Source organism: Sceloporus undulatus, chromosome 1 (assembly GCF_019175285.1).
Source record: "Sceloporus undulatus isolate JIND9_A2432 ecotype Alabama chromosome 1, SceUnd_v1.1, whole genome shotgun sequence".
In the NCBI taxonomy this organism is placed as follows: Eukaryota; Metazoa; Chordata; class Lepidosauria; order Squamata; family Phrynosomatidae; genus Sceloporus; species Sceloporus undulatus.
The window spans coordinates 265,405,780-265,417,840 of NC_056522.1; the positions used below are offsets into that span (position 1 = coordinate 265,405,780).

General features: G+C 38.3%; 1 protein-coding gene across 1 annotated transcript in view; it reads left to right on the forward strand.

Annotated features, from left to right (window-relative positions):
- TSPAN4 (tetraspanin 4) overlaps positions 1-10,061 on the forward strand; it is a 940,765-nt gene extending 930,704 nt beyond the window's left edge. The window contains exons 8-9 of the mRNA XM_042459276.1: positions 1,032-1,115; positions 3,459-10,061. Coding sequence (XP_042315210.1) covers positions 1,032-1,115; positions 3,459-3,527 — 153 coding nt within the window. The 3' untranslated portion in view covers positions 3,528-10,061. The remainder of the gene's footprint in view (positions 1-1,031; positions 1,116-3,458) is intronic.
- Positions 10,062-12,061: the final 2,000 nt, after the last annotated feature.

Here is a 12,061-nt window from a genome sequence, read left to right on the forward strand (position 1 = left end):
CCAAGAAACTCACTGGATGACCCTGATTTGCAAGATGGTATTTTGCCAAAGAGTAAGTCACAGGATTCCCACCCCTCCCCCAAGGTAAAACAAAGTCTGATGTTGTAAAAGTAGCAAATAATTAACTGTTTTCTTAAAGTGCTGGCATGGCAAATCCTACTCGGAGAAAATCAATTTGATATAGTCAACAGTGAGCCCAATGCATCATCATAGAATGTAATGTTACAGTCGGCCCTTCTTATACACGGATTTTTTATACACGGATTTAAGCATACATGGTTTGAAAATGTTCCAAAAAAGTATAAATTTACCTTGATGTTCCATTTTTTATTAGGGGCACCATTTTGCTATGCCATTATACTTAATGGGACTTGAGCATACACGGATTTTGTTATACACGGGGGATCTTGGAACCAAACCCCAGCATATAACAAGGATCCACTGTATTTTGTTCTGTATGGATGCTCTGATGGCAATGCAAGCTGCTCTGTCAATGACACTGTTTTCACTTGCACAGCCAAGAGGCTTTCCACATCTTCCCTTGCAGTTGTGCTTGAAAAATATACAACTGACTGTTCAATTGACTTGTACAGGTACTTGATTTGTAGTGGCTAAAGTAGGGTAGCAGCAGCAGAGAGCACTTTGTATTCTTTTTGATTATTGCATCTTGCACATAGCATCCATTCACTTGATTTTCAGGTGTAGAGTCTTTCTGAGCCTTTGAGAGCAGACTTCACTGCCAGCTAGCCCCCAGGCATATTTTGTACCTTTAGTGGAAGGCTGAAATGGACATCTCAGATTGCCCAGTTTGATCTGACTTTACAGTGTCTCCTTTTGCCTCATGACTTTCAACACATCAACATGTTTTATTTACTCCTAATTTTACCGACTTTGTACAGCGCTGTGTATAATTACAGCGCTATAGAAATAAAGTTTAATAATAATAATAATAATAATAATAATAATAATAATAATAACATGTTCCAGAGTAAATCTCTCTCTCTCTTTCCCTTCCTCCCTTTCTCTTTCAGCCTTGCTATGAAACAGTGAAAATATGGCTCCAAGAAAATCTGTTAGCAGTGGGAATTTTTGGATTGTGTACAGCTTTGGTTCAGGTAGAATTTTATCACATTATCAGAGTCCTTTCTATGCTGTTATTACCTACAGATGCAATGAAGCATTAAATGTAACTGAGTTTTTGTTTCTCTCTCAGATGCTATTATTTAGCCTGATAATATCACAATCCTGCATTTCTTAAAGATTCTCAGAAATTAATCTCGAAGTGGCTTACATCCAAAATGTCAAAACCATATTGTCCTAGTAAATGCCACATTGGAATTTATATTAAAATATAATCAATATTGAATGTTTTCAGCTTGTTTATATGCATATATGCTTGCAAACATCAGCTATTTATGTCTCAGATTTAAAGGAATAAAAATCTTATTTCAACTGTGTAAAGCACCTAGGACTCTATGGTCTGAATCCGACTCTATAGTCTGCATCCTATTCGTTAGTCTCAGTTAAAATAGATTTATTGAACCAATGGTTGGTGAGTCAACAACATGAATGCAAAGATGAGTCTTACCAGCTTAATATAAAAGTGAGTTATCTGAAAGCTGCTGATAACACCCATTTCCAAAAACCCTAAAAATGGGTGATTCTGAGGAATGGCTTGGTGATTATAATCCATTTATTTGGAAGACAACTGATTCCAACACTTTAATAGACCAGTTGTCTGTCTATTAAAATTTCAATACATGTGCTTATCACTAAACTTCAAGAAGATAACTTCTTGAATGAAGTGTGAGATCTTTTACAATGGAATGAGTAAAGACTAGTATTTATTGTTAACAAGGTGGGATCACTATGCTTGTCCTATTTGCATTACAATAATACATCCAAACCAAAACAGCCTCAGAAATAAATACCTATAAAATAAATATTGTGTAATAGCTGAAGTAATTAAAATTTGCCATCACTGATAATATTGATCCATAATAAGCTATGGTGCCACAGTGATTTTTCTGCAATAGCCAGTCCAGAAACAATTTAAATGCTATTTCTTTAGAAATAAATGCCCTGCAACACACTTGTTGATGCTACATTTTGTAAAACACAAATACCATTTTAATAGTTAGCCATATGTCAGTAGTAAAGGGTCTTCCAAACCAAGGCAGATCCTTTGGAAAGAAAGGGTGGGTTTCAAGGAGGAGCAAGCAACAATGCTCTCCAGCAGCACACAAAACTACCCACCTGCCCAAAGACAGTTTTCCAATTATATATATATATATATATATATATATATATATATATATATATATATCCCACCTCTCCCTATGGATCGAGGCAGGAGAACAACACAGATATAAAATTATAAATAGTTAAAATACATTCTCATTGTACAAACAAAAACTTAAAAACACCTCAAACCTGTACATATGCGATATCAATGTCTGATTCCTCATCGTAGTTCCGAGTGGAGTGTCGTCTTAAGCTGTTATAGCAGGTCTGGGGGATAGGCTCACTGAAAGAGATCCGTCTTAATTGCCTTCTTAAAGGCATCTAAGGTGGTAATAAGATGGATCTCCTCCGGCAAGCCATTCCACAATTTGGGAACCATCATGTGAATGCCCTATGGAAAGTAGATCTTAATCTGGTTTTAGGACAATCCAATCGATTCTTCCCAGTTGTTCTGAGAGTGCAGGGCGGATTGTGTAGGGAGAGGCGTTTCTTCAAGTAACTCGGGCCCAAGACATGTAGGGCTTTAAAGGTAATAACCAACACTTTGTACTGCGCCCAGAAACTAATCGGCAGCCAGTGAAGAGATCTTAAGACAAGTGTTATATGGTCAGTCCTAGGTGTACTGGTGACCAATCTGGCTGACACATTTTGTACCAATTGAAGTTTCCAAACTTGATACAAAGGTAGCCCCATGTAGAGTCATTACAGAAATCTAAGCGAGAGATTACCAGTGCAAGTACCACTGCTTCCTTTTGGTCCAGGTAGGGACGCAGTTGGCGTATCAACCGAAGTTGGTACCAGGCAGAATGCACAGTCTAAAGGGACAATAGCACCATTGAGGACATGGCATAGAGGATTCATGAATCTCAAGATGACTTATGTATTGCCTGCAAATTTCCAATGAAGTTGAGGTTGAGTGATAACCCTAGACTGGTTTCCACCTCTTTATTGCTGACCACAAAGCAATTCATCACTGTACCTGTTCCAAAGCTTTCAGGTTTCCATAGGCAAAACACATTCTGGAAATTATGGCATAACATTTTGTTTGAATTTGGAAACCATCTGCTGGGCTAGAGAATTTCTTTTGTGTGACTATACTGTATTTTCTATATTGGCTATATTACCTACTATGGTGTGACAAGATGCAAAATAGGTGGTAAACAGAGCTTGATTTGTATGTTACTTTAACTTGATTATGCTTTATGTATCTACAGATTCTTGGATTGACATTTGCAATGACAATGTACTGTCAGGTTGTCAAGACAGATACCTACTGTGCATAAAAAAAAAATCATAATTGGAGTCCATCTGCCATGGCTCACCCTCTCTACAGGATAAAAGAGGACTCTTCTTCATGCTCAACCTATTTCTTTCCCCTATGTAAAATAAACTGTATAATCCTCTTTGAAAAATTTGTGAATCACCCTCGTTTGTCACCACCATCCAAATGGAAATGTCAAGGAACTCAAGACTTGCTTAGACAAAAGAAAATATTCTCTCTAGGAAAAGAGAAAGCTATTGAGGAAAGAAGAAATTGCTCCTTTTGCACAGACCACGGCATGGGTGAAAAGGCTGACTGAAATATATAATCCAGCAGGCTGCTGACAAATAGAAGTTTTCCAGTGTGGTGAATCCAGCAAATTCCAGGAAATACAGAGCCAAGTTATATTTGTCTGGAGTGTCAAGGATATGCCCTTTTATTGCAGTTTGTCTTTACAGACATTTGGGAGGTCAGCTCAACAAGAATGTTTTTGAACTCACGTGATTCCACCATGGAGTGTATGTTCTGGAAACTTTTCTGCTTAAAATGGTATCAATGGCAACCTTTCCAACTCCAGAGCAGATAAGGAAAGCCAGACTTATAATGGACTTGAGTTTAGATCTGACAGTAGATACAAGTGGGGCATTCTAAAGAAAGTAAAGATGTGTGGCTCCTTGCAGAAGCAGGGAAGGAGCTTTCCCTGCTCTATGCGTGCAGGGACCATGCATTCAAAAGGACATGATGTTTGGAGAAGGGCAGGATATAAAATAAAATAAAATAAAATAAAGGCAGGGTGGGGGGAAGGGGAATATAGACTACTGCAAAACAAGTAACTATTTCCAGTAAAGTTCTTTTTTCAGTAGAGAAGAAGCAGTAGCTGTCTTTCTATCACTGACCTTTGGGTTTTGTTTTAAATCTCATTGTTTCACCTTTTCCATGCATTTCCCAGAGTGAAACCCCATAAAGTGGTGGTGGCTACTTTTCTCCAGTATACCATTTCATTAACCATTCAGTGATACTTTCATCTCCAAATATGTTGGGCTCACCAGGCATAGGAGAAAATCCATCACGTAGACATATTTAAGTTTGCTTGTTTTTTTAAAAAAATCTTGCAGCTGCTGTTTCAGTGATTCTACGATGAGTAAGGCAGTAATAAAGAAACACACTCAATAAATAATGACTATAGTTATTGACATATTTTTAGGTGTTGTATTTTGACAATATTCTACTTGATTATACTCAGATTCTCTTTTGAAAATTTAATTATTAAGTGTGTTTTCTTTATTAGCAAAGTCCTGTTCTATTGGTGTTCTTAATGATTCAAGACCCTTCTCTCACTTTGGTGATTGTTACATAATTTCTCCACTAACATCATTTAAATTTTGCATAGGCAGTCATTTTTCTCTTTCTCTTGTCTGGGGCAAAAGGAGTGTTTTCAGGCTGGAGCACATCCATATCATCTTTTTCCTTTTACAGGTACAGGCTAGCAGAATAGCCAGAGTTGCCTACAACATTTTAAGAATAAGTTATCATATGGATTTTGAGACTGGCTAGACAGATTAGAATGTAATAAGCAAATTCTGAGAGAAAAAAATTGCTGTTGAATCTGTGGACACATTTTAACCCACACTGTTCATCTAGATGGCCATTTCCAACTCTAAGATTCTGTTCTATGACTGTTAGTTCATGTCATGTTCTGGTCACACATAATATCACAGAAAGCTTTGGAGGCCAGCTTGTAGACACTAGTACTCAGATCCAACAGGTGCAATTTCCCTGTCTGTTTTCTTCCTCCTTGAATAGTTGATGGGCTTTAAGCCATTCTTTCCATTTCTCCCTATCCTCTCACACAGCTCCTTGGTGCTATTCTGTCCCTAATGAGTGGTTATCGACATGCAGCTCTGTCTTGAAGCCTAAAAGTTATGCAAATTAATTTCACCTAGCTATAAATATTGGGTAGGGGAGAATCTTATAAGCTAGGTTCAAGTGGAATTATTGCTTATTTTTATTCCTAATGAACACTTTGGAAATAAACTTTTGAATGATCCATGGAGTATTTACATTTTCTGAGGTGCTTTCAGGACCCGAAATGGACCTTTGCCATTGGGTGAGAAGCCCCTATGAGCAACTCAAGGTTTCCTATATCCCGAAGGGCTACTTCTCTACTGTTAGAAGGCACAAACAACTTCCTGACTGAAACAGGTAGCTGCTCATAGGGTCTGTTGGTGAGAGATACGAAATAATAGAAAGGTGCATGTCAGAGGATGGCAAGCAGGGGCAAGACAGGTCAGTTATTTCATACCTTTCCCCACAGTAATTCTTACAGCAGATATATTACTTACTGCTTCTAGTAGAAGAGTAGAATATATGTACAAAATCTACTGTTAGAGTCTGTTTTCTACCAAGTTAAACTGTCATGCATTTCATCCCAAAATTTAAAGAATTTAAATCTGCCAAATGAGCTGAACAATTCTCTCGAATCCTTGTTATTCTCCTAATCTCAAATAATAGTTCCCATGATTCACAGGGATAATGAAAAACTTATCAAATTTTGCGAAGATCTAAACATCTAGACACTGACAAGGGAGTCTATAACATTCTTACATTCCTCTACATACAGAAGTTATTGATCACATCACAGCTGGGAGACCATTCAGTGCAACATGAAGTATAGGTTTGGATCTGAATCTTTGCCGAATAGATGGCCTTTGTCCAAGAACATAAGCATTAAGCCAAAATATTTTTCTCTTTCTTTCTTTCTTTCTTTCTTTCCTTTCTTTTTCTTTCTTTCTTTCTTTTTTCTTTTTTGAAAAGTGAGCAAAGAGCCATAGGCAAGTCAAGAAGAAGTCTTAGTTATGGGGAAACGCCCAAATTGCACAGGAAGAACTAGGAACTGAATCTACCCTAATTCCCTATCATGCATCCTAATACCCCTCATTACCCATTGTCCTTATTATCTGTGCAAGCTTTGAAAAATTATGTCTTTAAGCAATAGTTTATATGCTATTTCCTGTCTCTTTCTATGGTATTTGCTCTTTCCCCCCACCTTTTCTTTACACATTGAACAGACTGCAACTTGGGGGTTCCATTGCTGTTAGTTGTCATGGTTCATTACTGTTGTTGTACTCACAAGCTTTCCCATTGACAGCTTGTGGATTCCCATCTCTGAAGAGCAGAATAATGGAGTGATGAACACATTAATAAAACATTGGTTCTAAAAAGATTAAAGACAGATGAAATCTATTTGTGGAGACCCCCCCCCTTCATTAAAAATTAACACAGCAATCCTGGTGGCTCAGCAGATAAGAGCAAAGAAGTTGTGCTGTAGAAGTAAACGGAGTGGGAGGGTCCCACGAGAAAACTCAGTTAATCATTTTACCATTTTGTCTCCAAAGAGGAGTGAATGAGCACAGTTAAACAGCTTGCATTGTAATGTTCTCTTTTTCTGAATTCTACTGCTCCACTGAATGGATGCTGCTGTACAAGTGTCCTGTCATTTGGAAATCTAAAAGAGCATCTTTGTATTTCTTTCCATTGCTCTCTGCTGTCCATCACAGAGACGTAGGGAGGGGCATTTAACACCAGCTGCAAACCTGTCTTCAGGGCTCAATGCGTTTATGATTTAAATCCCAAGCCCCATCAGTCAAAGTCCTGGGCAAAAGATACACACACAGAATTAAAGGACAAGGTACCACTGGATACCATCTATCCCTAGGAAGCTGTTTTCAGTGCTCACCTTTCGCACAATAGTCCAAACTTGATTATACCAGGGTTTCTCAACTAGATCTCACAAGAATTAATAATGTCATTGTTGTTTTTGTTCTAATAGCTGAAGGCCCTTATTTGTCCTGTTGCAACTCATTCAGAAATCTATCAGCAGATTCGAAGCTACTTTCTATCCACCCCAATGCAAGCAATGCCATACTACTAGAGCAGTCCTGCCCTTAAAGCACATTGATCAGTTAGCAACTCAGAATGTTCTCTTACACTCAAGAAGCATTATATTAATTGGAATGGATGTTGATGCTCTATTCATTGCTTGAGAGGGCTACACCATACTACTAGGCTGTGCTGAATGGATACAGATAGAGGGTCCAATTGCTCTGACCTTTGCCATATAGTGAGCATCTCTGAAATAATCGACTCTCTAAAAGCTGATGGAGAAAGTAGATCAAGCCATTCAGTGTGCTTCACTTTAAAAACCAAAGGACCAAAACCTGACATTTGACAGGCTGACCAAAATCAATGCAGTTATTTTCCTAAAAGAAGTTCTCCTAATACAACACTGCCAATCTTGGTGCTAAAGCAAATACTTGGTTGTCTGTAATGCAGAGCCCAACTGAGTTAGAGAGAGAAAAAGCCAATCCAACACCACCCACCAAAGCTGGTGTAGCTTAAACAACCTGGAACATACTCTTGCAATAGTCATAATATGTTCCATTAGTCACACAAGCTTGCTTCAGTATTTACTTTTTGTGTATGGAGAAAATAATGTAGCTCCTAAATAAGAACCTGTCTTGTTGATAAATCCCCAGTAAGCAGCACAGAGCTTCTTTCACCTTCTTTATCCTGTCCCACTCTACAAGATTGTTAGCTAAATGTATTCAAAGCAGCATGGAAGTAGCCAGTGCCAATGCTTTTCTTTGGTAAAGCACGGGGCTTTAAAAAGGTACAAAATGACCAAAGCCATTTAGGGTTCAGGAGCTGAGCCTGCCCCTAAATATATAGGTTTGTGCCCTTGGTGCTTAGTTTCTGATACATAACCCAAGGGCGTATTGTAATTCTATTGAAATCAATGCAAATTAGAATGTGGGTTTACATTTCCATCTATCATTCGTTGGGACCGTGTTGTCTTGTGTCTACTATGAGTATACCTAATACAATGTGTGCTGTATACAATATACTGTAAAATAATGATTGATAGCTGCCAAGTTTTGTTATCTGTGTCGGATGGGGGGATTATTCAGCACAGTTAACACATAATTCTGATCTATGAGTACTTCCTGTAATGCTGGTTTGTCTTTTCATTTTATTGCTACCACAATAATTGTACAGAATTGCAACAGAATAGAATTATCCACAGATGCTATGGAAGAATATGCACCTTATCATTAGAAGTATAAACATTGTTTCAGAGGGTCATGCAATGAGGTTTCGCAGGTTCTCACACTGAGGTTGGGATCTGTAAGTTTAGAACCATCAATATATAATTGGATGGGAATCTAAGTGCAAAAGATGGTACTGCTGCATACTTCAGTTCGCTAGCTGTGAAATAACTGTAATACAAATAGGAAGGCAGGAGCAGAACTGGTTGTGTGTTAAGATCAATGTTTCCTCCAAACCCCAAATGACCTGCAGGTTGGTTTTATGCACACTAGTTTAAAGTTAAGTCCCACTGAACTCAGAGGAACCCCCCCCCCCCAGGTGATTGTATACTTTGGTAGTCCTAGGAGCCTAAGTGCAATTTTGCATATTATGGGAAGCATATTAATAATGACATGAGTTTGCCACCAGTTGTAACACTGAACAAAACATCTGCACTAGATGTGACATACTGTTACCTGCATTAGTCTCCAATGGTTATGACTACCACCGCTGCTGCTATCACTACCACCATTACCACAGTTATTGGTCAGAATCCTGTTGGTGCAGCACACCAGCATAATATGCCAGCATAGGTAATGGTAGCAGAAGGGAAAAAGGTCTTGGGCAGAGAAATCCTGAAGGACAATGTTGGAAAAGCAGGTTTTCGTGGAGCCTGCAGATTTGGTCTGCCTTCCCTCACCACCTCTGCGTGATCCTGGAAAAAATGCAACCACAGCAGAGTTCACCAACAGGATCCTAGCCATTACCATAATCTGTGATAATAGTAACAATGCTAATAATAGAATTCAAAGATATAGCCATGTTCGTCTGTAGAATCAGTATGTAGAGAGATCCTGTAGCATCTTCTTTCAGTTAGACTCAAAGGTGCTACAAGATCTCTCTAAATAATAATACCAATAATAATGGAGGAACAACAGGGCAATGGACGAGGGGGAAAAGGTGCTTTCATTTTCCTTCCTCCTTGGCTATTTTCTCTCTCAAAATTACTTGCCTACAGTGAAATTCTGTATCATGGGGGTGGGGGGACAGCTTCAGTAGTCAGGATTGAACAGAAAAACCACCTGTGCAGAAAGGTTTAATCGGAGTGCCTCCTGTGATTTCTTTCATTCAAACTCACACTCTCAAGGCTGTTTTCCATTTTGAAAAACCAGCCGTGCACACAACTATATGTCATATCCAGTTTGGGCGAGAGATTTGCAGCAGCCCCAATAAAACAAACAATAAAACAAGTTTGTCATGTTCACACGTTTAGATGTGCACTTAAAACATATCTAAAAACTTAATGTGTGAAAAGACCTCTGTTCTGTTGGTAATGTGAGAGATTTGAGCTCCTTGGCACCTATATTCTACACTTGTAAATGTTGCCCTCTCTTTTACAAAACATTTAGAACTAACTCGATATTTCATTTCATGGCACCATTCTTAATCTCCCCCCCCCCCCCCCCCCCCCCCCCGTGTTAATCTATTCCCTATCCTTGTAGCTTTCCTCAGTTTCTTGGATATTCTTGCTGCAACAAAAAGGAATGGTATATTTTCATGCACCTCACAGGAAGAAAAAAACCTATACATTATTTTTTAAGAAACTTATTAAACATTCTTTAAAGTTTACAGTGGAATGAGTTTTGTATTATTTAATATGCATGTATAAAGTAATATTATATACTGTCATTTTAAAAAAATATCAAGTTATGTATGGAAAAATACATTGCCCATTTTCTCTGCTTCACAGTTTTTATTTTTGTTGGGAGATGGATAACAGGGGAAGGGGATAGAAAAATAGAAATTATTCTGCATGACACCAAAAATTTCATGAAATACAACCTGCATTTCAATTTCATGACTTAAAAAGAATTATGTAACCTGTATTATTGTTGCAGAAAATACATTGTATAGGTAACTAACCTATTTAAGAATTAGTTAACATGCTACGAATCAAATTAATTTATCACTCCTTTACCCTAGGCCCAGTGCTAATTATTATTATTATTAACCTTTATTTATAAAGCGCTGTAAATTTACACTAATGTTGATATGATTGCCATGTATTAGGAGACAAACAAATCTTAAAATGATAATTTGCTAAAATAGTTCAGGAAAGTACTATAATTAATATTTCTAGTGACTGGAAAAGTGTCACATCTGGAAGGTGCAACACAAAAACCAAAAGATCAGTCTTAAGAGATACACACACATTCAAGAAATATGCAGCATTTTAAACCACCATAGTCTCATCCAAGCAACTATTGCTCTAAAATGGAGTGGGACTGTGCTGCCCACCCAGGGTGACCAGATGTCATAACCACAAAGGAAGAAAGGGCACCATAAAATGTATATTCAACAAAAATGTAGGACATTCCAAAATAAAAGCTAAAAACACTAATATAAATATCCGCTTCTCAATCATGCTCAAAATGGAGGACATTTTAGAATTCCTCCTGGACAGAAGGTTTAAATGTAGATATGTCCTGGAAAAGTTGGACATCTGGTCATCCTGTACCCACCAGCTACATCCATCCCTTTGGATGATCCAGTGTGGCCCTTGAGACCTCTACCAAAGTCTCTGAAACCCATCAAATCTGCAACAAAAAACGTTGACACCCCCCTCACACACACATTTTAGAGGTGAACAACCCATCTGTAGGGTCATTCCATGTTGTTTTGGGAGTCTTGCCCTGAAAGTCAACCCCTAATTTGCAGCCATGATGCTACAGCCTCAACCCACCACTTCTGGATTGAGAAGTTCTCTGTCACAGAGTTTCACAATCTGGCTGTATTGCCTTCCAGGCTCAGGAACATGCCCACCCAGCTCTAAAGAATTTTCCACAATACAAGTACAGTTGGCCCTCCACATTTGCAGATTTGATTTTTTGCAGATTTGATTATTCACATATTTGATTAATGTGTTCTCTCTAGGAATACCCCACTACAACTCCATCAGAACTTGACCATGGAGCCCCACTGGAGGGCCTACGGATTCCTAGGGAAAACACTTTTCTAGGCCTTTGTAGGTCTTCCATTACAATCTATGGTCAATATCTGCCAGAAGTTGGCCACATAGTTGTGCTGGAGGACTTAGAGATTCCTAGAGAAGTGTTCTCTCAGTTGTTTTTTTAAAAAAGGTGTTTTTTTAATTTGCATTTTTTTCACTTTCACAAGGGTCCTGTACCTCTAACCCCAGCGAAGTGATATATATACAGAGTGCCATTCTCTAAAACTGGCTCAATAATCCCAGTGAAAGTGAATAATCACTGAAGTTTACATATGACAATTCTACTCACAGGAAGGCTATTTCTGGGAGGGGGAGGGACAATCCATGCTGTTATTTGCAAATTATTAACAGAATATGTTTAGCACTGTAGGCTCCGATGAGCCTGACTCTAGCTGGAAGTGGACAAGCAGACATGGAAGCAGCAGCTGCAAAACCTATTTCAGAGTCTTGTTTCCTCAAGC